At 42.2% G+C, this 27647-nt stretch overlaps 1 protein-coding gene across 2 annotated transcripts in view; it reads left to right on the forward strand.

The window, feature by feature from the left end:
* Nucleotides 1-26241, forward strand: part of LOC115162906 (NADPH--cytochrome P450 reductase-like) — a 40823-nt gene extending 14582 nt beyond the window's left edge. For both annotated transcript variants that reach the window (XM_029714414.1, XM_029714413.1), the window contains 14 exons: nucleotides 8289-8337; nucleotides 19557-19685; nucleotides 20154-20303; nucleotides 20894-21018; nucleotides 21318-21407; nucleotides 21526-21624; nucleotides 21883-21999; nucleotides 22171-22289; nucleotides 22642-22823; nucleotides 23264-23413; nucleotides 24113-24380; nucleotides 24573-24718; nucleotides 25207-25292; nucleotides 25448-26241. In XM_029714414.1, coding sequence (XP_029570274.1) covers nucleotides 8289-8337; nucleotides 19557-19685; nucleotides 20154-20303; nucleotides 20894-21018; nucleotides 21318-21407; nucleotides 21526-21624; nucleotides 21883-21999; nucleotides 22171-22289; nucleotides 22642-22823; nucleotides 23264-23413; nucleotides 24113-24380; nucleotides 24573-24718; nucleotides 25207-25292; nucleotides 25448-25592 — 1855 coding nt within the window. In that variant the 3' untranslated portion in view covers nucleotides 25593-26241. The remainder of the gene's footprint in view (nucleotides 1-8288; nucleotides 8338-19556; nucleotides 19686-20153; nucleotides 20304-20893; nucleotides 21019-21317; nucleotides 21408-21525; nucleotides 21625-21882; nucleotides 22000-22170; nucleotides 22290-22641; nucleotides 22824-23263; nucleotides 23414-24112; nucleotides 24381-24572; nucleotides 24719-25206; nucleotides 25293-25447) is intronic.
* Nucleotides 26242-27647: the final 1406 nt, after the last annotated feature.

Here is a 27647-nt window from a genome sequence, read left to right on the forward strand (position 1 = left end):
TTTCACGCTTTCATTTAAAAAAAAAAAAAAAACACATTCTGTGACGTGCTCAGTTTTTTGCCGGCATAAAGCTTTCATTAGACCAATGAAATTGCCGAACGGGTTGAGGTCAAACAACTTTTTTGTTTACTGTTTAGATTAAATCGAGCGCTCTCAAACTTCATAATTCTGATTACGGTAGTCATTTTGTCACCCTCATCATGGCAAAGACACAGAGAAATGCATATGATGCAGCTTTCAAGTTGAAGGCGATTGATCTGGCTGTTGGAAAAGGAAATGGAGCTGCTGCAAGGGAGCTTGGTCTTAATGAGTCGATGATAAGACGTTGGAAACAGCAGCGTGAGGAATTGACAAAAAGACAACTAAAGCTTACTGCTCATTTTTTATTTTTTGTTACAAGCCGTGTTTCGTTAAAGCCTGTGTAAAGTTCATTTGTTTCAATGTACCGGTAGGCACCTGCGGCTTATAGACATGTGCGGCTTATTTATGTTCAAAATATTATTATTTTTTTAAATTCAGTGGGTGCGGCTTATATTCAGGTGCGCTCAATAGTCCGGAAATTACGGTAATTAGTTTGCATTTTATTGCATGACATAAGTATTTGATACATCAGAAAAGCAGAACTTAATATTTGGTACAGAAACCTTTTTGTTTGCAATTACAGAGATCGTACGTTTCCTGTGGTTCTTGACCAGGTTTGCACACAGGTTTGCAGATCCTTCAGGTTTCGGGGCTGTCACTGGGCAATATGGACTTTCAGCTCCCTCCAAAGATTTTCTATTGGGTTCAGGTCTGGAGACTGGCTAGGCCACTCCAGGACCTTGAGATGCTTCTTACGGAACCACTCCTTAGTTGCCCTGGCTGTGTGTTTCGGGTTGTTGTCACGCTGGAAGACCCAGCCACGACCCATCTTCAATGTTCTTACTGAGGGAAGGAAGTTGTTGGCCAAGATCTCGCGATACATGGCCCCATCCATCCTTCCCTCAATACGGTGCAGTTGTCCTGTCCCCTTTGCAGAAAAGCATCCCCAAAGAATGATGTTTCCACCTCCATGCTTCACGGTTGGGATGGTGTTCTTGGGGTTGTACTCATCCTTCTTTCTCCAAACACGGCAAGTGGAGTTTAGACCAAAAAGCTCTATTTTTGTCTCATCAGACCACATGACCTTCTCCCATTCCTCCTCTGGATCATCCAGATGGTCATTGGCAAACTTCAGACGGGCCTAGACATGCGCTGGCTTGAGAGGGGGACCTTGCGTGCGCTGCAGGATTTTAATCCATGACGGCGTAGTGTGTTACTAATGGTTTTCTTTGAGACTGTGGTCCCAGCTCTCTTCAGGTCATTGACCAGGTCCTGCCGTGTAGTTCTGGGCTGATCCCTCATGAGCATTGATGCCACACGAGGTGAGATCTTGCATGGAGCCCCAGACTGAGGGTGATTGACCGTCATCTTGAACTTCTTCCATTTTCTAATAATTGCACCAACAGTTGTTGCCTTCTCACCAAGCTGCTTGCCAATTGTCCTGTAGCCCATCCCAGCCTTGTGCAGGTCTACAATTTTATCCCTGATGCCCTTACACAGCTCTCTGGTCTTGGCCATTGTGGAGAGGTTGGAGTCTGTTTGATTGTGTGGACAGGTGTCTTTTATACAGGTAACGAGTTCAAACAGGTGCAGTTAATGCAGGTAATGAGTGGAGAACAGGAGGGCTTCTTAAAGAAAAACTAACAGGTCTGTGAGAGCCGGAATTCTTACTTGTTGGTAGGGGATCAAATACTTATGTCATGCAATAAAATGCAAATTAATTACTTAAAAATCATACAATGTCATTTTTCTGGATTTTTGTTTTAGATTCCGTCTCTCACAGTTGAAGTGTACCTGCAAAATCGGCAATGTACCAAATACTTGTTCTCCCCACTGTATATGCCAGTTAGGCTCTACACCCCTTGTAAAGTGAATTATTGTGCTTAATTTTAAGAAGTTATTTGGCGAATTTAGTTGTGATACAAACCTTTATAAAAACATATAGGCCTATGGGCTAGGCTACATGAGGTGTGCAACTATGATTCGAACAAGTTGCTAAAAAAGGCATTGTTTCTTATGCTGGGCTTCATTCACAAGTCATAATATATAATTTACTAGTGATGGGCTAATATTGTCACCCATCAGACTATTCTTGATTTGATCTTTGTCTTTACATCTATTATTTAGTATATGTGTGACATTTTATTATGATTTAGAATGGACCATTATCATGCATCTGTATAGAAACGGGCAGCGGGAAAAAATACATGTCATCTATGCACTTAAATAGCGAATGGAGGACACTTTTCCCCGTGGATTATTTTCATGCCAGCCAGGTAGGCTATACTCCTGTTGTAAAGAGAAGCAATGTGCTTTAAATTAGGAAAGTTGAGAAATAAATATAGTAGGCCTAGCCTATACAAAGTTGATGGGATCCTCCTCTTTTTATTAGTGGCCATCACCACTCTGTTTTCTCGCCATTTGCATAGCCTATAGAAATGTTGCGCAACATGAGCTCATGGTCTTTCATGAAGTGTTTGATTTGATTTTCGATTACATTTGCATTGATGTCAGAGTGATTACAGGGACAATGGCGTGCTGAGTATCAGGCAGTTAGCAAGTTTGATAGGCTACTAATGACCAGCATCGGCATCGGAGCTTGGAGAAGCCTAATTACCGTGACTAAACGGTCATGTGGAATTTGACTGCCTTCGTGACTCATGACCGCAGGTGTGGCGGTAATACGGTCACCGCAACAGCCCTAGGAGGGTACAGTCATCACCCAGAGACTGGTGTGGGACTATGTCAGTCTGTGGTGGGGTTGTAAAGGTCCCTCTCACCAGGGAGCTGCTGACCTCTGCTGGATCAGCAAGGTCTAAATACAGAGCACACCTGGACCAGGAGAAGAGGAAGAGGTAACGTGCTGTGTAAGGGCAGAAGAGAAAAGCTGCAGAGGACCACATAGATGAGCAGAAGAGGGGGAAAAAAGAAACTGCCTGAGGTATCTGGGAACCTGGAGAAGGATGCAGACAAATTTGCAGAGGGAAAATCCAGCACCTTCATGACTCGGCTCATCACGAAGTCCAGCACCCTCAGGATGCTTGGAGTACTCGTCCTGGTAATCTGTCTGGCCCTGCGGCCTTGTGAATGTTGACCTGTTTAAAGGTCTTACGTCGGCTGCGGAGAGCGTGATCACACAGTCGTTCGGAACAGCTGCTGCTGTCATGCATGTTTCAGTGTTACTTGCCTCGAAGCGAGCATAGAGTAATTTAGCTCATCTGGTAGGCTTGTCACTGGGCAGCTCTCGGCTGTGCTTCCCTTTGTAGTCTGTAATAGTTGGCAAGCCCTGCCTCATCTGAGCGTTGGAGCACGATTCGAGAGAGAGCGGAGAGCAAGTTGTTTCTTCCCTCCATTTTGAGCGTAGTTGAAATTACAGTTGTCCCAGGTCTGGTAGGTAGTGGATTGGCACCAGCAATTGTTTTATTCATTTTTTATATGCAGCTAACATTGCGCTGTTGGTTACAATGTCAACCCTGTACGTTAATGAACACATTTGCACAATGTCCCTAAACTTAAGTAATTGGTGTCCTTCAGTACTTTTTGCAGAGTTTTTTTTGTCGTACAATTGGACTGAAATTGCATTCCAAGTGGCATTAAAAAGTATTTAAAAAGTCTTAGATTTATCTTGCTGAAACCTGCCAGACCCACTAACACACACCCACATCTACAGCGCCTGCATCACTTTCCGTGACATGGCCTGAAACTGCACCATTTTGTTTTTCTCCATAGCCCATGCACTTTCAATATTTAAATAATAAATCATTAGAATTTTCCATTGTGTTAATGATGGCGGATTGATTGATTTTGTTTTTTCAAGATGAGTGATTAGAAGAGAATCGTCCAACCCATCGGGTATCTCACTACACTCCCATATGCCATGTCTTGAAATATGCAGACTGATGGATTAAAAGTACGTTTACATTGTAATACTTCTTGCAGCCATCTTTCTATTTCCACCCACAATTTCTGGACTTTACACCATTCCCAGAAAGCATTAATTATTGAGTAATTATTAGTTTTACACTTAAGACATGACTCTGCTGTTGTGCTGTAGAATTTGTCAATTTTGTCTCTTGTATAATACGTTAGTTTATACTGAATTGAGCATACATTTTCGTTAACTGTAATTCCGTTAGTTATGCTCTTTCCCTCCTTCTTTTGCCAACATCAGTTATTTTTAAGTCTTGGTTAAGATTGAGATTTTCCAGTTGGATATGATCTCTGCAAGGTTTTGTATATCTTCCCTCTATGAACATCCTTTTCTGACTCAAATAAGATTCCCTCAAGGTTGCTCTGATATCCAAAAGATTTTAAATTGATGTTGCGTAATAAGTAACTTTTAAGTTGCATGTATTTGAAACTTCAGTCCAACATTACTTTTTAAGTATGTCGTGGAAATAAATGCATTTCCTGTTACCAAGTCATGAATCATTATTGTTTCAATATAATTTGATCTCTGAGAAATTCAGCTAATTGATTGCATCCAAATGTTAATTTATAGGATTCAGATAATATTCAATAAATATAGTACCCAACATCTGATTTGGACCAAACTTCTTCCTACCAATGTGTAAGATGGGAGGAGTCCACATTTTGTTGGACAAAAGCCACCCACAGACTGAACCCCCCCACCCCCCATGCCAATCCCACCCCAACAACCAGTATAAAGTATAAATTCTCTTTTGGACAATTAGTATGAAGCTGTGGCTTGGAATATTGCTTTTCCATACTATGTAATGTATTCCCTGTGAATCTGGCAAAGTTTTTTTTCCCCACAGAGAAATTAGTAGTTGAAGTCGCTTGCATCATTTACCATAAAGTAGTGTGAGTACCAGGTTTTGACCACTAGACGCCGCTGTTCCTGCTATACCACCACACTTATCCATTTTGCTGGTCTCTTATGTTTATTATACTAAACAAAAATATAAACGCGACATGTAATCTGCTTGTCCCCATGTTTCATAAGCTGAAATAAATTATCCCAGAAAAAACATTTCTCAAATGTTGTGCACAAATGTGTTTATATCCCTGTTGGTGAGCGTTTTATCCTTTGTCAGAATGCCACAGATGTCTCAAGTTTTGAGGGAGTGTGCAATTGGCATGCTGACTGCAGGAATGTCCACCAGAGCTGTTGCCAGATAATTTAATGTTAATTTCTCTACAATAAGCCGCCTCCAACATCTTCTTTTTAGAGAATTTGGCAGTACGTCCAACCGGCCTCACAACCGCAGAACATGTGTAACCACTCCAACGAAGAACCTCCACATCCCGCTTCTTCACCTGCGGGATTGTCTGACACCAGCCACCTGGACAGCTGATGAAACTGACTGTAATACAGCCTTTATGTGGGGGAAAAACAAATTCTGATTGGCTGGGCCTGGCTCCCCAATGGGTGAGCTTATGTGTTTCCAGGCCCACCCATGGCTGCACCCCTGCCCAGTCATGTGAAATCCTTAACCTAATGAATTGACCGATTTCCTTATATGAACTGTAACGCTGTAAAATCGCTAGTTCTTGCATGTTGCGTTTATTTTTGGTCAGTATATTTTGAGCCCTCTATGGAAAGATGTGAGACTCACAAGTATGATGATGTTTTCCGTTTTGCTCTACGACCCCCACAAGCATCACGGTACTTGTATGAAGTTGGTACATCCGATCTGCCAACTTCTGTCTAAACCGTTTGGGCTACACACTAATACGACCCCTCAGTGGAAAGGCGCGTCGCTCACTAACATGTCGGTTTGCTCGAGGACGCCCACAAGCCTCACAACACTAGTCTGAAGGTAGCTGGTTAGCAGTAAGAAAAATTATGGAAGTGAATATATGAAGATAGTTCAGTGCCTAAAATAAGGTGTTAAATGCATCAAAACATTATTTTTTCCCCTCTTTTATCTCTCAGATATAGGACAGGCACTTCAGATCAAACTTCATTTAAATTTTGGGGGGGGGGTGTCAGCTGTCTTTATCCATTAATGAAGCTGTTGTTCAGTATGTTTCTATGGACTAAGCAATAAGGCCAAATTCAATGTTTCATCAAATAATTGTTAAATATTTTTTTATATACCTTAAGTGCCTAAAACTCCAAATCAAATGGCTAAATGAACCTTGCTATGACTGTCTTTAAAACTTTTCCTTATGTTGGCTTAGTAGAACCCCCCCCTCCCCCCATCCAGCCAATGTGTCATTGAGTACACCTACAGCACCCGATGTCACAGGAAGGCCAAAAAGATCAAGGACATAAACCACCCGAGCCACGGCCTGTTCACCCCGCTATCGTCCAGAAGGCGAGGTCAGTACAGGTGCATCCAAGCTGGGACTGAGAGACTGAAAAGCAGCTATCTCAAGGCCGGCCATCAGACTGTTAAATAGCCATCACTAGCCGGCTTCCATCGGTTACGCAACCCTCACCTTAGAGGCTGCTGCCCTATATACATAGACTTGGAATCACTAGTCACTTTAATAATGTTCACATACTGCTTTACTCATCTCATATGTATATACTGTATTCCATTCTACTGTAATTTAGTCAATGCCACTCTGACGTTGCTCAATCTAATATTTATATATTAATTCCATTCTTTTACTTTTAGATTTGTCTATTGTTGTGAAATGTTAGATACTACTGCACTGTTGGAGCTAGGAACACCCAGCATTTCGCTACACCCGCAATAACATCTGCTAAGTATGTGTATGTAACCAATACAATTTTTGATTTGATATGAGTCAAACATTTTATTCTACTGTCAAATTTGACTACAAAGTGTAAATAGGATACTTTTGGTCATAAAATCGGTCTCGTCCAAAACTGAGTTTTTGAGACTTATGGTTGTGACTGCATCACAACAAATGACGGTTGGGTTTGTTTCCATCCTGCCAACATTTGGCAGCACAGAAGTAATCAATTGAGAGTGCTTGTGGTAAATGTGGGTTGACTTTGGATAATCCATATGGGACAATGTTAAAATTACAATGGCTCCAAATTTCAATGCCTTTAAAACATCGTAACTAATATAGTAGACGTGTATATACAAATATTGAAAGCGTTTAATGACAACTAAATGGTGTGCAACATGAACATATTGTCTCATTTACATTGTGTAATTGGCGGTTCCTAACTAGCACTGGCTAGGCTATCCAAAGTTAAACCAATTTTGTCACTGAAGCTTCCCATCTGCGAACACACACACACACACACACACACACACACACACACACACGACCAACTCAATTCCGTCATGGCATTTCTTAATGAACCAAATCAAAAACAAGGCCAAATCAGGAAGTACAGTCTCCATTTAGACTGTGGCATATGGTACAAAATGTGATAGTCTCACTTTTTTAAATACAGTACCAGTCAAAAGTTTGGACACCTACTCATTCCAGGGTTTTTCTATATTTTTACTATTTTCTACATTGTAGAATAATAGATGACATAGACTATGAAAACACATTGAATCATGTGAACAAAATTTTTTAATCAAAATATATTTGAGATTCTTCATAGTAGCCACCCTTTGCCTTGATGACAGCTTTGCACACTCTTGGCATTCTCTCAACCAGCTTCATGAGGTAGTCACCTGGAATGCATTTCAGTTAACAGGTGTGCCTTGTTTAAAGTTAATTTGTGGACCATCCATATTATGGCAAGAACAGCTGAAATAAGCAAAGAGAAACGACAGTCCATCATTACTTTAAGACATGAAGGTCAGACAATCGGGCCAGTGACATGCGCTACCTCCGGAAGCAGCGGTCGAAAATGTGACAAGTTAACAAGTTTACATTGCAGTAAAAGGTCTAGCCAATGGTATTTTCTCACTCTCTTGGCAGTCTCTCGTAGTGAGAATAGGTTCTTAAACAAGATAGCCTGGCAATCTTTTAGCCAACTCCTCTGTTGTGGTGTTCACTGTCATGCCAAGCAATGTTGGCTGAAACACAAACCGATCTGGCAACCAGGCTATAGGAAAGTGTGAAGGTCCTCCAATGACATGCTTGTAACATTCCTATTAATGTGCATAGTGTGAAACTATTCGTGTGAAAAGTGATCGTCCCTGTACCAGGCATGTGTGCTTTTCTTGTTTGTGAAAAGCATAATTGATTTGCAGTGTTTTATGTTTTTCACCATATAGTGGTGAAATAATGATTTTTCAGTGTATGGTTTTCTCAATAGACTTTGAAAGTACATAACATTTGTCTTCTTTTTCTTTCAGAGCACCTTCTACTCGAGAGACTAGTTTTATTGAGAAGATGAAGAAAACAGTTAGTGTTTTTTCTATTTTCCGGTATATTGGGGGTGGGAAGGATAATGGTCCAGCTACTAGACTGGCTTTACATAATGGTTCTTAGGTAGAGGACAGCTTGACGGATTGCAGTGGATCCTCCAGACTCCTCAGTCCAGACCTGGGTTCAAATGCTATTTGAAATCATTTGAAATATGTTCTGGACTGGATTGAGCTTTTCTGGTACAATAGAGTCAATAGAATTTTCGAAAAGGTGAAAACCCTGGCCATCTGGCAATCCAGGCAGAAAAGAGCAAATGCTAAATGTATTTGAAAGATTTCAAATTGCATTTGAACCTAGGTCTGCGCAGTAACGTTACTAGCTGATCTTGAGAAATGTATATAGGCTTGAGTAAGCAAGTGAGATTTGGCTGCAAAGTCCCCAGATATCAGAAGATGAAATAAATAAAATAATGATGGTATTTTACGCCATCATTTAGTCTTGATTTATCAAGGGAACCATGAATGGTGAAATACACTGAGTATACAAAACATAAAGAAGACCTGCTCTTTCCATGACATAGAAAGCTATGATCCCTTATTGATGTCACTTGTTAAATCCACTTCAGTCATTGTAGAGGAAGGGGAGGAGATGGGTTAAAGAAGGATTTTTAAGCCTTGAGCCCAACAATGGAGGTGTGAAAGCCATAAAACCAATAGTTTTTCCATAGGGGATTTTAGAAACACTTCAAATGAGGCTTGTGCTTCGTGACGTTTTGATAACCATGTAAATCTCTCTCGGACAAGGTGATTTTTATCAATATATTCGGTTCAATTTACTCTCAGGTTCGAAAATGCTAATTAGCATCAAATTCCTGCACAGGAATGAAATCATCAGCATGTATTCATCACATCTTTACTAATGCTGCAGAAATTTGCTTGAAAGCAGTATCCAGATCCATCGGATATAGTGATCACAATATAGTAGCCATATCTAGGAACACCAAAGGCTGGGCCTAATATAGTGTATGAGGTCAAACAATAAGTTTTGTAGCGATTCTTATGTTGTTGATGTAAAGAATGTTTGTTGGTCTGTGGTGTGTAATGAGGCGCAAACAGACACTGCACTTGACACAATTGCTTATTCCAGTTACTAATAAGCATGCACCCATTTAAGAAAATTACTGTAAAAACTGTTAAACATCTGTGGATTGATGAGGAATTGAAAAATTGTATGATTGAGAGAGATGAGGCAAAAGGAATGGCAAATGAAGTCTGGCTGCACAACCGATTGGCAAACATATTGCAAATTGAGAAATCATGTGACTAAACTGAATAAAAAGAAGAAGAAACTACACTATGAAACTAAGAAATTACATAAAGAATGATAGTGAAAAGCTTTGGTGCACATTAAATTACATTTTGGGGGAAAAAGGCAAACTCAGCTCAGTCATTCATTGAATCAGATGGATAATTCATCACAAAACCAACTGATAACTACTTTAATTATTTTTTCATTGGCAAGATTAGCAAATTTAGGCATGACATACCCTGAAATCTCCATCGCTAACTGTAACATTTTCCGCCAAGATAGAACTGCCAAAGGGGGCGGTGTTGCAATCTACTGCAAAGATAGTAATACAGAACTCTGCAGGCTATCCAAGTCTGTACCCAAACAATTCGAGCTTCTACTTCTAAAAATTCACCTTTCTAGAAACAAGTCTCTCACTGTTGCCGCTTGCTATAGACCTCCCTCTGCCCCCAGCTGTGCCCTCAATACCATATGTGAATTGATTGCCCCCCATCTATCTTCTGAGCTCATGCTACTAGGTGACCTAAACTGGGACATGCTTAACACCCCGGCCATCCTACAATCTAAGCTTGATGCCCTCAATCTCACACAAATGATCAATGAACCTACCAGGTACAACCCCAAATCTGTAAACACAGGCACCCTCATAGATGTCATCCTAACTAACTTGCCCTCCAAATACACCTCTGCTGTTTCAATCAAGATCTCAGCGATCACTGCCTCATTGCCTGCATCCGTAATGGGTCTGCGACCAAACGACCACCCCTCATCACTGTCAAACGCTCCCTAAAACACTTCTACGAGCAGGCCTTTCTAATCGACCTGGCCGGGGTATCCTGGAATGACATTGACCTCATCCCGTCAGTAGATGATGCCTGGCTATTCTTTAAAAGTGCCTTTCTCACCATCTTAAATAAGCATGCCCCATTCAAAGAATTTTGAGCTGGGAATAGATATAGTCCTTGGTTCACTCCAGACCTGTCTGCCCTTGACCAGCACAAAAACATCCTGTGGCGTTCTGCATTAGCATTGAATAGCCCCCGTGATATGCAACTTTTCAGGGAAGTTAGGAACAAATATACACAGGCAGTTAGGAAAGCTAAGGCTAGCTTTTTCAAACAAAAATTTGCATCCTGTAGTACTAACTCAAAAAAGTTCTGGGACACTGTAAAGTCCATGGAGAATAAGAGCACCTCCTCCCAGCTGCCCACTGCTCTGAGGCTAGGAAACACTGTTACCACCGATAAATCCACTATAATGGAAAATTTCAATAAGCATTTCTCTACGGTTGGCCATACTTTCTACCTGGCTACCCCTACCCCGGTCAACTGCCAGGCACCCTCCACAGCAACCCGCCAAAGCCCCCACCATTTCTCCTTCACCCAAATCCAGATAGCTGATGTTCTGAAAGAGCTGCAAAATCTGGACCCCTACAAATCAGCCGGGCTAGACAATCTGGACCCTCTCTTTCTAAAATGATCTGCCGAAATTGTTGCAACCCCTATTACTAGCCTGTTCAACCTTTCTTTCGTATCGTCTGAGATTCCCAAAGATTGGAAAGCTGCCGCGGTCATCCCCCTCTTTAAAGGGGGTGACACTCTAGACCCAAACTGCTACCGACCTATATCTATCCTACTCTGTCTTTCTAAGGTCTTCGAAAGCCAAGTTAACAAACAGATTACCGACCATTTCGAATCCCACCGTACCTTTTCTGCTATGCAATCTGGTTTCCGAGCTGGTCATGGGTGCACCTCAGCCACGCTCAAGGTCCTAAACGACATCATAACCACCATCGATAAGAGACATTACTGTGCAGCCGTACTCATCGACCTGGCCAAGGCTTTCGACTCTGTCAATCACCACATTCTTATTGGCAGACTCGACAGCCTTGGTTTCTCAAATAATTGCCTCGCCTGGTTTACCAACTACTTCTCAGACAGAGTTCAGTGTGTCAAATCGGAGGGCCTGTTGTCCGGACCTCTGGCAGTCTCTATGGGGGTGCCACAGGGTTCAATTCTCGGGCCGACTCTCTTCTCCGTATACATCAATGATGTTGCTCTTGCTGCTGGTGATTCTCTGATCCACCTCTACGCAGACGACATCATTCTGTATACTTCTGGCCACTCTTTGGACACTGTGTTAACTAACCTCCAGACGAGCTTCAATGCCATACAACACTCCTTCCGTGGCCTCCAACTGCTCTTAAACGCAAGTAAAACTAAATGCATGCTATTCAATCGATCACTGCCCGCACCTGCTCGCCCGTCCAGCATCACTACTCTGGATGGCTCTGACTTAGAATACGTGGACAACTACAAATACCTAGGTGTCTGGTTAGACTGTAAACTCTCCTTCCAGACTCACATTAAGCATCTCCAATCCAAAATTAAATCTAGAATCGGCTTCCTATATCGCAACAAAGCATCCTTCACTCATGCTGCCAAACATACCCTCGTAAAACTGACCATCTTACCGATCCTCGACTTCGGTGATGTCATCTATAAAATAGCCTCCAACACTCTACTCAACATACTGGAGGCAGTCTATCACAGTGCCATCCATTTTGTCACCAACGCCCCATATACTACCCACCACTGAGACCTGTACGCTATCGTTGGTTGGCCCTCGCTTCATAACCTGTAGCCAGTGGATTTGGCGACGACTATCTACAAGTCTCTGCTAGGTAAAGCCCCGCCTTATCTCAGCTCACTGGTCACCATAGCAGCACCCACTCATAGCACGCGCTCCAGCAGGTATATCTCACTGGTCACCCCCAAAGCCAATTCCTCCTTTGGTCGTCTTTTCTTCCAGTTCTCTGCTGCCAATGACTGGAACGAACTGCAAAAATCTTTGAAGCTGGAGACTCATATCTCCCTCACTAGCTTTAAGCACCAGCTGTCAGAGCAGGTCACAGATCACTGCACCTGTACATAGCCCATCTGTAAACAGCCCATCTATCTACAGTGGGGGGGTAAAGTATCCCCTGCTGATTTTGTACGTTTGCCCACTGATGAAGAAAGGATCAGTCTATAATTTTAATGGTAGGTTTATTTGAACAGTGAGAGACAGAATAACAACAAAAATATCCAGAAAAGTGCATGTCAAAAATGTTATAAAATGATTAATGAGGGAAATAAGTGTTTGACCCCTCTGCAAAACATGACTTAGTACTTGGTGGCAAAAACCCTTGTTGGCAATCACAGAGGTCAGACGTTTCTTGTAGTTGGCCACCAGGTTTGCACACATCTCAGGAGGGATTTTGTCCCGCTCCTCTTTGCAGATCTTCTCCAAGTCATTAACCTGTTATGGATAGGGGGCAGTATTTTCACGGCCGGACAAAAAACGTACCCGATTTAATCTGATTATTACTTCTGCCCAGAAACTAGAATATGCATATAATTATTAGCTTTGGATAGAAAACACTCCAAAGTTTCTAAAACTGTTTGAATGGTATCTGTGAGTATAACAGAACTCATTTGGCAGGCCAAAACCTGAGAAGATTCCAAACAGGAAGCGCCCTCTCTGACCATTTTTTGCCCTCCTTGATTATCTCTATCCAATACAGGGGATCTCTGCTGTTACGTGACACTTCCTACGGCTCTCAGAAGGCGGCAAAAAGCTGAATGACGTAATTCCAAGCCCTGGCTGAAACACACGAGCGCTAAGTGGTCTATCAGCGGACAAAGGGACTCGTGCACGAGACGACCCCATGTTTTTATTCTATCGTCTTTGAACGGATACACCGACTCCCGGTCGGAATATTATCGCTTTTTAACGAGAAAATTCGCATAAAAATTGATTTTAACCTCTATGGGACCGGCGGGACGAATTCGTCCCACCTACGTAACAGCCAGTTGAATCCTGTGGCGCGATTTTTAAAACGTTTGAAATGCTATTACTTCAATTTCTCAAACATATGACTATTTTACAGCTATTTAAAGACAAGACTCTCGTTAATCTAACCACACTGTCCGATTTCAAAAAGGCTTTACAACGAAAGCAAAACATTAGATTATGTCAGCAGAGTACCCAGCCAGAAATAATCAGACACCCATTTTTCAAGCTAGCATATAATGTCACAAAAACCCAAACCACAGCTAAATGCAGCACTAACCTTTTTATGATCTATGAACGTTTATCGTGAGTAATTTAGTAAATTCACCGGATGTTTGCGGGGGGAATACTAGTTCTGAACATCACATGCTAATGTAAAAAGCTGGTTTTTGATATAAATATGAACTTGATTGAACAAAACATGCATGTATTGTATAACATAATGTCCTAGGTGTGTCATCTGATGAAGATCATCAAAGGTTAGTGCTGCATTTAGCTGTCTTCTGGGTTTTTGTGACATTATATGCTAGCTTGAAAAATGGGTGTCTGATTATTTCTGGCTGGGTACTCTGCTGACATAATCTAATGTTTTGCTTTCGTTGTAAAGCCTTTTTGAAATCGGACAGTGTGGTTAGATTAACGAGAGTCTTGTCTTTAAAATGCTGTAAAATAGTCATATGTTTGAGAAATTGAAGTAATAGCATTTCTAAGGTATTTGAATATCGCGCCACAGGATTCAACTGGCTGTTACGTAAGTGGGACGATTTGGTGCCACCTGCCCTAGAGAGGTTAAGGTTTCGAGGCTGACGTTTGGCAACTCGAACCTTCAGCTCCCTCCACAGATTTTCTATGGGATTAAGATCTGGAGACTGGCTAGGCCACTCCAGGACCTTAATGTGCTTCTTCTTGAGCCACTTCTTTGTTGCCTTGGCCATGTGTTTTGGGTCACTGTCATGCTGGAATACCCATCCACAACCCATTTTCAATGCCCTGGCTGAGGGAAGGATGTTCTCACCCAAGATTTGACGGTACATGGCCCCGAAAATGCTATGGGCACTATCTGATGTGTGGAGACATTTCACTGCAGCTAATGTAGAAGGAAAAGCTGTGTACATTTGACAATACTGTGCCAAATCATATGTGAAGAATGCAACAAAGATGCAGGATCATCTGGCCAAGTGCATAAAGTTCCCTCAGTGCTCACAACAAGCAACCTCTGACAAAAGTCCCTCTTCTTCTATTCAAGGTGAAAATGATGAATCAGACACCTTATTGATAGCAACAGCTCATGGTCCTACTGGAATCAGAAGTTTTTTTTTACTCGATGGAGGAACGTAGTCAGAGATCTGATGAATGTCTTGCTCGAGCTGTGTGTGCAACTTGTTCACCTCTGATGCTCACAGGCAATGTGTATTGGAAGAGATTTCTGAATGTTCTTCACCCAGCATACACCCCTCCAACCAGACATGCTTTATCTACTCATTCACTGGATGCAGAGTTCAAGTGAAGGTCAAGCAAATCATAGAGGAAACAGACTGTATTGCAATCATCTCTGATGGGTGGTCGAATGTAGGTGGGCAAGGAATAATTAACTACATCATCTCCACCCCTAAGCCAGGATTCTACAAGAGCACAGACACAAGGGACAGCAGACACACTGGTCTCTACATTGCAGATGAGCTGAAGGCAGTCATCAATGACCTTGGACCACAGAAGGTATTTGCACTGGTGACAGACAATTCTGTGAACATGAAGGCTGCTTGGTCTAAAGTGGAGGAGTCCTACCCTCACATCACACCCATTGGCAGTGCTGCTCATGCATTGCATCTGCTCCTCAAGGACATCATGGCACTGAAAATAATGGATACACTCTACAAGAGAGCCATGGAAATGGTTAATTATGTGAAGGGTCATCAAGTTATTGCAGCGATCTACCTCACCAAGCAAAGTGAGAAGAATAAGGGCACCACATTGAAGCTGCCCAGCAACACCCATTGGTGTGGTGTTGTCATCATGTTTGACAGTCTCCTGGAGGGGAAGGAGTCTTTCCAAGAAATGGCCATATCACAATCTGCCGATACGTACATCCCCATCAAGAGGATCCTTCTTAATGATGTATTTTGGGAGAGTAGTAAGCGGCCTGAAACTACTGAAACCTATAGCAGTAGCCATTGCTTGGATTGAGGGAGACAATGCCATCCTGTCTGATGTTCAGACTCTGCTTGCAGATGTAAGAGAAGAAATCCGTACTGCCCTGCCCACTGTTGCTCCAAGCAGAGGAAACTGCGGTTCTGAAATACATCAAAAAGCATGAAGACTTCTGCCTGAAGCCCATACACACCGCAGAGTACATGTTGGACCCCAAGTATGCTGGCAAGAGCATACTTACTGTCTGGTGCAGAGATCAACAAGGCCGATGGTGTCATCACTACCGTGTCTCGCCACCTTGGCCTGGATGAGGGCAAGGTTCTTGGCAGTCTGGCAAAGCATACTTCCAAGCAAGGGCTTTGTGATGGAGATGCAATATGGCAGTCGTGCCAACATATCTCATCAGCCACCTGGTGGAAGGGACTTTGTGGATCTGAGGCTCTTTCCACTGTTGCCTCCTCCATCCTCCAAATCCCAACATCATCAGCCGCCTCAGAGCGCAAATGGTACACACACACCAAAGCACGCAACAGGCTGACCAATACAAGGGTTGAAAAATTGGTGGCCATTCTGGCAAATTTCTTGCTTTTTGAGCCTGACAATGAGCCATCCTCAAGGTTGGAAAGTGACAGTGAAGATGAGGCCTCAGAGTTTGATGTTCAAGAGGTGAACATTGAAGAGGTCCAGGGAGAGGACATGAAAGCCTGAGAGGAAGACAACCAAGCTTTAGTTTCTAGACTACCAGTTTACAGATGTATGTTGAAAACGTTTTTGGGAGATGCGATGGATCATTGGGGATCATTCAATATTCCCTTTCTTTTGTTGTTCAGTGAAATCATCCCATGTGAAGAGTCAACTCATTTAATTAAAGTTCAATTCGTAACTAAATTGTTTTTTTTTTAATTTATATTGGAAGGATTTAATCATTTGCAATTATGTCTACTTATGATAAGGTAAAAGGTTTATGTTTCTGTCTCCATATATGGTAAATATATCCAATGCAAAAACATCTACATTTAAATGGTATTAATACTAATTTGCATATATTTCTGTTAATTCCCATATATTCCTGTTAATTTCCACGGAAAGTTAACACCTCTGAATATTTCCCAAAATTTGCAAACCTAGTTTGAACTACTGGCGCACAGCTCAGATACCCATGCATACCCCATAAGACATGCCACAAGAGGTCTCTTCACAGTCCCCAAGTCCAGAACAGACTATGGGAGGTTCACAGTACTACATAGAGCCATGACTACATGGAACTCGATTCCACATCAAGTAACTGACGCAAGCAGTAAAAAAAACCCCCAAAAACCCTGATTTTAAAAATTCACCTTATGGAAGAGTGGGGACTGTGAAGCAACACAAACATAGGCACAGACACATGCATACACACACACACACGATAACATATGCATTATACACACACGTACACATGGGTTTTGTACTGTAGATACAGTTGAAGTCCGAAGTTTCCATACACCTTAGACAAATAGATTTAAACTCAGTTTTTCACAATTCCTGACATTTAATCCTAATAAAAATCCCTGTCTTGGGTCAGTTAGGATCATTACTTTATTTTAAGAATGTGAAATGTCAGAATAATAGTAGAGGGAATGATTTATTTCAGCTTTTATTTCTTTCATCACATTCCCAGTGGGTCAGAAGTTTACATACACCCAATTAGTATTTGGTAGCATTGCCTTTAAATTGTTTAACTTAAACAACTTGGGTAGTCTTCCACAACCTTCCCAGAATAAGTTGGGTGCATTTTGGCCCATTCCTCCTGACAGGGCTGGTGTAACTGAGTCAGGTTTGTAGGCCTCCTTGCTCACACACGCTTTTTCAGTTCTGCCCACAAATTTTCTATAGGATTGAGGTCAGGGCTTTGTGATGGCCACTCCAACACCTTGACTTTGTTGTCCTTAAGCCATTTTGCCACAACTTTGGAAGTATGCTTGGGGTCATTGTCCATTTGGAAGACCCATTTGCGACCAAGCTGTAACTTCCTGACTGATGTCTTGAGATGTTGCTTCAATATATCCAAATAATTTTCCTGCCTCATGATGCCATCTATTTTGTGAAGTGCACCAGTCCCTCCTGAAGCAAAACACCCCCACAACATGATGCTGCCACCCCCGTGCTTCACGGTTGGGATGGTGTTCTTCGGCTTGCAAGCCTCCCCCTTTTTCCTCCAAACATAACGATGGTCATTATGGCCAAAAAGTTATATTTTTGTTTCATCAGACCAGAGGACATTAATCCAAAAAGTATGATCTTTGTCCCCATGTGCAGTTGCAAACCATAGTCTGGCTTTTTTTTATGGTTGTTTTGGAGCAGTGGCTTCTTCCTTGCTGAGCGGCCTTTCAGGTTATGTCAATATAGGACTCGTTTTACTGTGGATATAGATACATTTGTACCTGTTTCCTCCAGCATCTTCACAGGGTCCTTTTGCTGTTGTTCTTTGATTGATTTGCACCTTTCGCACCAAAGTACGTTCATCTCTAGGGGACAGAACGCGTCTCCTTCCTGAGCGGTATGACGGCTGCGTGGTCCCATGGTATTTATACTTGCGTACTATTGTTTGTACAGATTAACGTGGTACCTTCAGGCGTTTGGAAATTGCTCCCAAGGATGAACCAGACTTGTGGAGGTCTTGGCTGATTTCTTTTGATTTTCCCATGATGTCAGTCAAGGAGGCACTGAGTTTGAAGGTAGGCCTTGAAGTACATCCACAGACACACCTCCAATTGACTCAAATGATGTCAATTAGCCTATCAGAAGCTTCTAAAGCCAGGACATCATTTTCTGGAATTTTCCAAGCTGTTTAACTGCACAGTCAATTTAGTGTATGTAGACCCACTGGAATTGTGATACAGTGAATTATAAGTTAAATAATCTGTCGGTAAACGATTGTTGGAAAAATGATGTGTGTCATGCACAAAGTAGATGTCCTAACCGACTTGCCAAAACAATAGTTTGTTAACAAGACATTTGTGGAGTGGTTGAAAAACGAGTTTTAATGACTCCAACCTAAGTGTATGTAAACTTCTGACTTCAACTGTTGGTGGTAGTGGTGGAGTAGGGGCCTGAGGGCACACAGTGTTGTGAAATCTGTGAATGTATTGTAATTTTTTCGAAATTATATAAACTGCCTTATTTTGCAGCTAATGGGGATCCTTAATAAATACAAACAGTACATTTAGCTAACATAGTTAACCCAGAGATTCTTGCCATTGAATCGATTCGGCAGTCTCGTTCAGATCGTGGCATTTGTAGTTTTTTATGATAGCCACATCTGCAGCTGATTAGCGTTTCATTTTGGGGGGGTAAATACAGGTGAATATATTGATAAGTCAGCTTGTCCTAGAGAGATTTACATGGTTATCAAAACGTCACGCCAGAGTAAGCCTTCACTAAACCCGTATTTTATGTGTTTCTAATATCTCCAGTGAGAAAAATGAATGGTTAAATAACTATTTCCCTGTTTGACCACTGTTTTTATGGGTATTATGACTCATACTGTGGTACTCTATTGAGACATGGATTATGTATTAGTGCCATTCACAGGGTGAATGGGCAAGACAAAAGATTTTGGTGCCTTTGAACGGGGTATTGTAGTAAGTGCCAGGCGCACCGGTTTGTCAACATTAGCCAGAATCCCTGTGGAAAGCTTTCGACACCTAGAGTCCATGCTACGAGGAATTGAGTTTGTCCTGAGGGCAAAAGGGGGGTGCCACTCAATATTAGGAAGCTATTCCTAGTGTATTTATTCTATCACAGAACATAATGCTCTAACTTGTATAATGTAATATTTTACCTCGTTATTAGACAGCAAAAAGTTGAATGGCAGCAGGGTGGGTTGGGATTTGGTTATAACTATGGCCTGGAGTTTTTTTCCTGGCCGCCAGGTCATGTGGTCAGTAAAAAATTCCAACTGTTGCTGCTATTTCCCTCTCCAGGGTAGGAACATTGTGGTATTCTACGGCTCTCAGACAGGCACGGGCGAGGAGTTTGCCAACCGGCTGTCCAAAGACGCCCAGCGCTACGGTATGAAGGGTATGGCTGCCGACCCCGAGGAATACGTCATGGTAACGAACGACATTTCTATATCAGGGTTTATATGGTTCAAAGGAACAATCTTAGGGCGTTGAAATTCGGTACCCTGGTTCCAGTTTCCAGAATTATACAAAAAATATATTTTCACAAGACCTGATAATAACCGCTTCAGGGTGTGATTTTTTTTTTTTTGTATTTTACCTGACGTTAGTAAGCTAGCTTGTTTACAACGGGCAAAAAGTACCATGCAACTCGTGTTGCCGCGTCACAATAACCTGGTACTCTAGTCCTGGGTCTTGGACCCGCTGCTCACACTGGTCCAGGATTCTCTTCAGTCATGGTTTGTTTGCTTTTCACACAGGCTTTATAGCACAGATCAGGATAAGTCTCTTGAGCCAAGGACCTATTCTGTAAAATTGAAAAGCTACTCGTGCCCTGAATGGCATACAGCATGTGTAATAGCAAATCTCTATAATGTTCTGGCATCTTTTAATTCACAGTGTGAGCTGTCCCGTCTGGCTGAGATTGACAACTCCCTGGCCATCTTCTGCATGGCCACTTACGGAGAGGGAGACCCCACGGACAATGCCCAGGACTTCTATGACTGGCTGCAGGAGAGTGACCTGGAACTGAATGGAGTCAACTACACAGTGAGTATCTCTTTGTCTCTCTCGCTCTCTTTCTCCTCCCCGTCATTCATAATCAGGGACAGAGTTTGCCCGAGAAAAACGTATATTGGCTCCATTCACATACATTTGCCAAGCGTTCACTTTCAAATGTGTATTTCACATCGATGAACTTTAGTGTGAGACCGAGATGAGTAATGACAACATGCAAAAAAATAGGCTTTATGTGTATGGTTGAATTCTGGCTTCAGCCATAGCCGACATGCGTGCCATCCTGGCTGGTTGGGCGTTGTCGGGGTCGATCCAACGGTCCTGCCCTCAGTGGGGTGAAGAATTTAACTTCTGACTTAAATTAATCTGGCCGAGCACTCTGAATGATCACTTGGGCTCCTTTCACTCCCTGCCATTTTCTTTCTGTCCTAGACTAGAAAGACAGCATTAATTACACTGAGTGAAAGATGATAAACTTTCACAATGTACTAGCAGCAGGAGCTTGCGTTCAGTGTGTGTGCATGTCTCTGTGTGTCTTGTGTGCGTGTTTAAATATCGTGTATATAGGATACTATCTTTATATTGAATATGTTGAACTGATGTTGACATGTCTCTCCCTGCAGGTGTTTGCGTTGGGTAACAAGACATATGAACACTACAATGCCATGGGTGCGTATGTGGACAAGAGGCTGGAGGAGCTGGGAGCCAAGAGGGTCTTCGACCTGGGCATGGGAGACGACGACGGCAAGTGAGTGAGGCTGCGTTGGAGGGGTGCGTCCCAATATCTCCTTTCTCCTGAAGAGTGCACTTGTTTGCTACTTCCCACAAATCTAAAGGCATTGAATTAGTTTCCACCATATTTCTTATACCAGCAATTTCCTTTCAAATCAGTGAAGGGAAGTGAACGAGTGCACACTTTGTGAGGAAGGAGAAATAATTGGTACATAACCTTGGATCACTCCCGAATCAAAGTGTGACCGATGTTTTCAGACCCCTGATGTCGAGATCAAAATAAGAGGGTGTTTTCTGCTTCTTTTCATTGTTCAGCCTGGAGGAGGACTTTGTGACATGGAGGGAGCAGTTCTGGCCAGCCATGTGCGAGCACTTTGGAGTGGAGGCTTCAGGAGAGGACTCCAGGTACTTAGCCCAATTTATTGTCTTTTTCACATGAAAAATGTACCTCCACAATTCACACACACAGAGTATGGAAGGAGTGATTTGCAGATTAACTGTAGGCCCTCTCGCTCTACATTAGCATTCGTCAGTACGAGCTCAAGGAGCACAATGACATCAACATGAACAAGGTGTACACAGGAGAGTTGGGCCGTCTGAAGAGCTTTGAGACCCAGAAACCGTGAGTTGTTTTACCCCATCCTCTTCACTTATCATTACAATATCTGCTACAGAGTTTAATTGATGTTTTATAGATTTCTCACTCAAAACGAGTATTACTGCCCCCTAGTGGAGCTAAAGGAGATTTCCTTGTTGGAATGCTAAAGTGCAACACTTCTTCATCCATCGACGTTCACCTCTATGATTTACCTTATGTTGTCTCTGCATGCTGATGTGCACAGTTCACTGGTTTGAAATTTTATTGATCCTTTTCCCCCAGACCTTTTGATTCAAAAAACCCCTTCCTGGCTCCAGTCATTGTTAACCGCAAGCTCAACAAAGCTGGCAACAGGCATCTCATGCACCTTGAAGTCGACATTACAGGCTCCAAGATTAGGTAAGAGAGAGAGCCAAGAGACACGTAACTTTGTCTCTGTATAGTTACCAATCTATCTCTACCTCCCAGACAGTATTTCCTTAAAAGGAATAGGCTACACTTCTTGGATGAAATGCCTTTTCACATAGTGGAAAGATTACTTGAAAACCCTTTGTCATTCTGTCTTTGTAGATATGAGTCGGGAGACCACGTTGCCGTATATCCCACCAATGACACAGCGATCGTGAACAAGCTGGGACAGATCCTTGGCGTGGACCTTGATATGGTTATTTCTCTCAATAACCTTGATGGTACGGCACTGACCTGACGCAACACCATGACTCAGTCCTCCGAATATCTCTCAATGTCCTTTGAAGATCCTTAAACACACACATTCTGTTTGGACATCTTTTGAAATGTTACTCTCACTGTATTTACTTTTTTTTTTTTGAAGCAGAAGGATTTGTGTATTCACCAACTGTCTTATTACTCTAAGTCTTAGGGTTGGTTTGCCTTACCCAGATTAAGCCTAGTCCTGGACTAAAAATTAAAAGCTTAATTGAGATTACTTTTTAGTTCAAGATTAGGCTTAATCTGTGTCTGGGAAACTGTCCTTAATGTATAACCAATGTTAATGTGATGTTATCTGATGCCGTTTATCAGAGGAGTCCAATAAGAAGCACCCGTTCCCTTGCCCCACCACCTACCGTACGGCTCTGACCCACTACTTGGACATCATCCATCCGCCTCGCACCAACGTCCTGTACGAGCTGGCCCAGTACGCCACCGACCCCAAGGACCAGGAGAACATGCGCAAGATGGCCTCGTCTGCTCCCGAGGGCAAGGTGTGTGGCTCTGACACCGTGTTAACTCTACTCCTATTTGAATCAAAGTAGTCAAGATTACCTCCACATACACAAGTTGGGTTATTGGTAGTGGGAAAGTACGCTTAAGAGTCAGAGTTGGGGTCAATTCAATGTCAATTCAGGAAGCAAACTTGAGAAAACATTGAGAAAAATTGGAATTAGAATTTATATGTACTTCCTGACTGAATTTAAATGAAATTGACCCCAACCTTGATAAGCCTATAACACCATGTGAAAGGTTTCCGCTAAACATAGATCTTAGGATAATTTTAACTCCAACCTTAACCAATTTAGGAGGATGGTAAATATATCTGACCCTCATGTATCTCAGATTCCTGACTACAGATCAGTGGTTAATGGCAACTTCTATCTACTCCATGTTATCCCAGCTGAGTGTTGTTGTTGTGGTTCTCCACTAGGCTCTGTACCAGAGTTTTGTGCTGGAAGACAACAGGAACATCCTGGCCATCCTGGAGGATCTGCCATCCTTGCGGCCTCCCATCGACCACTTGTGTGAGCTCATGCCTCGCCTGCAGGCCCGCTACTACTCCATTGCCTCCTCCTCCAAAGTGAGCCTATATACAGGGGTGTATCCATGCACTGTAGCAAAACGTTTTGCAACAGAAAAAACTTAAGCAGGCATTTATTTTGTATGACTTCTAGTGAATATACCCCAGTACATCACCCCTAATGACCCCACACCCTAGCTCCTCCTATGTCAATACAGCTATTTTTCATGTTACATTTACAATAGTTATTTAGCGGATGCTGTCTTCCACTAGGAAGTATATATTCAGATAATGTCAAACGTCCAAGTTTTATTAAAGGCCCACTGCAGTCCAAAAATGTATTATCCTGTGTTTAATATATATAGTTCCACACTGAGGTTGGAATAATACTTTGAAAGTGGGAAAATTATGATAATTCCCTTTTAGTGTAAGAGCTGTTTGAAAAGAGAGCCTGAAATTTTGGCCTGTTTTGTGGGAGGGAGTTTTGGCCTTCCATAGTGACATCACCATCCGGTAAGTTCGTTAATAGCCCAATAAATTCCAAAACTCTCTGCCAATAACAGCACATTTTCAGTTTTCCCCTCCCCACTCAAACCACTTCCAGACAGTCCTAGAAAAATTGTTTGACATATTGCTCTTTGCTAAGAAGCTATTTTTGTTGTATTTTAATTGAGAACAGCTGCATTGGACCTTTAAGCGTCCATTGTAGGTCAATAGTGTGTTCTAAAAAGAGTGGTTAATGATGCCTTCTCTTTGTAGGTCCACCCCAATAGCATCCACATCTGTGCTGTGCTGGTGGAGTACACAACTAAAACGGGGCGCCTCACCAAGGGAGTGGCCACCACCTGGCTGAAGAACAAACTGGTTGCGGACAACGGCCACAAGTCCACGGTCCCCATGTACATCCGCAAGTCTCAGTTCCGCCTGCCCTTCAAGGCCAGCAACCCAGTCATCATGGTCGGTCCTGGGACCGGCATCGCTCCCTTCATGGGCTTCATCCAGGAGCGAGGGTGGCTCAAAGAGCAAGGTACATGGTAGACACCGTAATGGAAGCTAGGCATAGATGCGTTTGTGTATGTGTCGATTTCCTGATTGTTTTGTTATGCTGCATAGTCTTTCTTTATGAGTTGTCATGTTCTGTGTGACATTGACTAAAATAAAGCACCTTAACTGTCTTGTATGGATACAAGTAAGCCAATTGGTCTGCTTTTTCCTGTAGGCAAGGAGGTGGGGGAGACGGTCTTGTACTTTGGCTGCAGGCACAAGAACGAGGACTATCTGTACCAGGAGGAGTTGGAGGAGGCTGAGAAGACGGGTGTCATCACGAAGCTCAACGTGGCTTTCTCTCGGGACCAGGAGCAAAAGGTATACTTGTTTTATTAGTTATTCAGCACGAGGACGTTAAAAAATATTTTTTTTAAATGATGAACAATACTTTTCTGGTAGCTAGAATATGACATATTTATTTCCTATATAGTCATAGACCACCATACAGCCATATTGTTATCTGAGCCTACACACCCTGCAGTTGGGGACACCAAGACAAAATTGTACTCCTATTTCCATAGCGTTCTTGAGTGTTGCCGATCACGGTTGTTGGTAGTATAGACCTTTTATCTATACTTGTCTGATTCTGTACCATTAGATGTACTATTAGTGGGGAGGGTCAACACATACTCCATACAGTCCTAGGCTAGCCCTCAGAGGAAACCTGAGGGATTGAGTTTGTGCTGCCTCATCTCATAAGGAAAGAGGAACACGTTTCTTTGCAAGATCAGTTTTTTGTTTGAAGGAGACTAGAAGCTCAAGAGGATGGTATGATAGATCTCTTTTTCCTCTCACCTTCTCTCCAGGTATACGTGCAGCATCTACTGAGGACCAACAAGGAGGACCTGTGGAGGCAGATCCACACAGACAACGCACACATATACATCTGCGGGTAAGGAAGGATCCTCTCCGGTAACATTTGCCCCTTGTCGATAAAGTCGATTGAAATTGAATTGACATATTTCTTGAAAGCACTCCTGAATTCACAAAATCCACAAACAAGGGTTAAAAGACAAATGTCTTATAGAGAAATGCTCCTGTTTTTAGGGATGCGCGGAACATGGCCAGGGATGTGCAGACAGCTTTCTATGAGATAGCAGAGGAGCTGGGCGGCATGACACGCACTCAGGCCACCGACTACATCAAGAAACTGATGACCAAGGGACGGTACTCGCAGGACGTCTGGAGCTAAAACCCCTAGGATCCAACCACATCCTATGTTTGTTTGTTTTTAAACTTGCATTGTTATTTGTGTCAGTTTGTGTCAGTAATGGTTATAATGGGTCACCAACCCTGGTACTGGAGAGCTACTGGGTGTGCCGGCTTTTGTTTCCGCCTAGCACTAAAACGTCTGATTCTATTGATTGGCTTATCATCATGATCTTGATTAGTTCAGATGGGTGTGTTTGTGCCGTGCTGGAATAAAAGCCTACACACCCTGTAGCTCTCCGGGACCAGGATTTGTGACCACTGGGGAAGGATATCGCTGCCGTCATCTCTGGTTGTTTTATTTGAATGGAACAACACAAGCACTCACGCACCACAATAACGGTCAGTTATCCTCCATTCTGATTTGATATTTTATGTCAGTCGGCCATCAGTTTGGCAGTGGCAAATGTAGTATCACTTTTGTCGACTTTGTGAGTGAGATATATTGTAGGTGTACATAATTGTACAGTGCAAAGTGGGGGGGTGGGCTTAAATACAAAACTCATACAGTGCAAGTCTTTTCTTTAGGAAGTTGACCTAATCTGGGTATTAAAAGTGTATTCAGAATACATTATAAATATTTTTGATTTGTGAAATAAAAAGTGAGATCTTTTTGTCTACGAAATCAGTAACTGAAAATATTAGTGTTTACCTTTTGGATTTGGATAAGGGATATATAGCCTTTTATGCAATGAGGATGTTACTGTACATTTCTAATCAATCACCGTAACCCTTAGCAAGGCATGGAAATATTATCATGTTGTAATTAAGTAGTCAATCCCTCTATTGAGGAGAAATTATTAGCTTTTATTTTCCACAAGACTGCCTTTTTAAATATATCAATGAAAATGATTTTTAGGTTCCCTGTAGTATGTATATACATGATGCAATTTAAAAAATAATAATAATAATTTTACCTTTATTTAACCAGGTAGGCCAGTTGAGCACAAGTTCTCATTTACAACTGCCACCTGGCCAAGATAAAGCAAAGCAGTGCGACAAAAACAACAGTTATACAAACGTACAGTCAATAACACATAGAAATCTATGTACAGTGTGTGCAAATGTAGAAGCGTAGGGAGGTAAGGCAATAAATAGGCCATAGAGGTGAAATAATTACAAGTAAAATTATCATTAACACTGGAGTGATGATGTGCAAGTAGAGATACTGGGGTGCAAAAGAGCAAGAGGGAAAGTAATAATATGGGGATGAGATAGTTGGGTGTGCTATTTACAGATTGCCTGTGTACAGGTACAGTGATCGGTAAGCTGCTCTGACAGCTGATGTTTAAAGTTAGAAAGGGAGATCAGCTTCAGTGATTTTTGCAATTCGTTCTAGTCATTGGCATTAGAGAACTGGAAGGAAAGGCAGCCAAAGGAAGTGTTGACTTTGGGGATGACCAGTGAAATATACCTGCTGAAGCACGTGCTAGGGGTGGGTACTGCTATGGTGACCGGTGGGCTTTACAAAGACCTATAGATGACCTGGTGCCAGTGGGTTTGGCGACGAATATGTAGTGGCCAGCCAACGAGAGCATACAGGTCGCAGTGGTGGGTAGTATATGGGGCTTTGGTGACAAAATGGATGGCAATGCAAATGGTTGACATAGAAAAAAACAAGTAAGCCTGGAACGGGGGGGATGGAGTAAATAATATACATATCTCTACCTAAATTCTCGGCATTATCCAGTTTAGGATGAAACAAAAACTGAACACGTACAATACTTAGTAGCAAGCATTCAAATTGACATGTTTTTTTTTATCATGCAAACCTAGCACTGTACCCTGAGAATGTAGATTTCTACAGCTAGTTGGCTTTGAGTGTCAACTTTGTTTCTTTTATATTCTTTGTACTATTGCACACTAATCAGTGTAAGTACTGGATGATATATAACACTTATGTATGGATGTTAAATGTGACGGACGCTGCTCAAACATGTCGAGATTTACTTTCTACCACCTCTTTTCAACTGTCTCCCATTTAAATTTGGCATCCTTTGTTCACTTCACTGACATTTTTCAAAAATATTGTCGAGAA

The sequence above is a fragment of the Salmo trutta genome, chromosome 26 (assembly GCF_901001165.1).
Source record: "Salmo trutta chromosome 26, fSalTru1.1, whole genome shotgun sequence".
NCBI lineage: Eukaryota > Metazoa > Chordata > Actinopteri > Salmoniformes > Salmonidae > Salmo > Salmo trutta.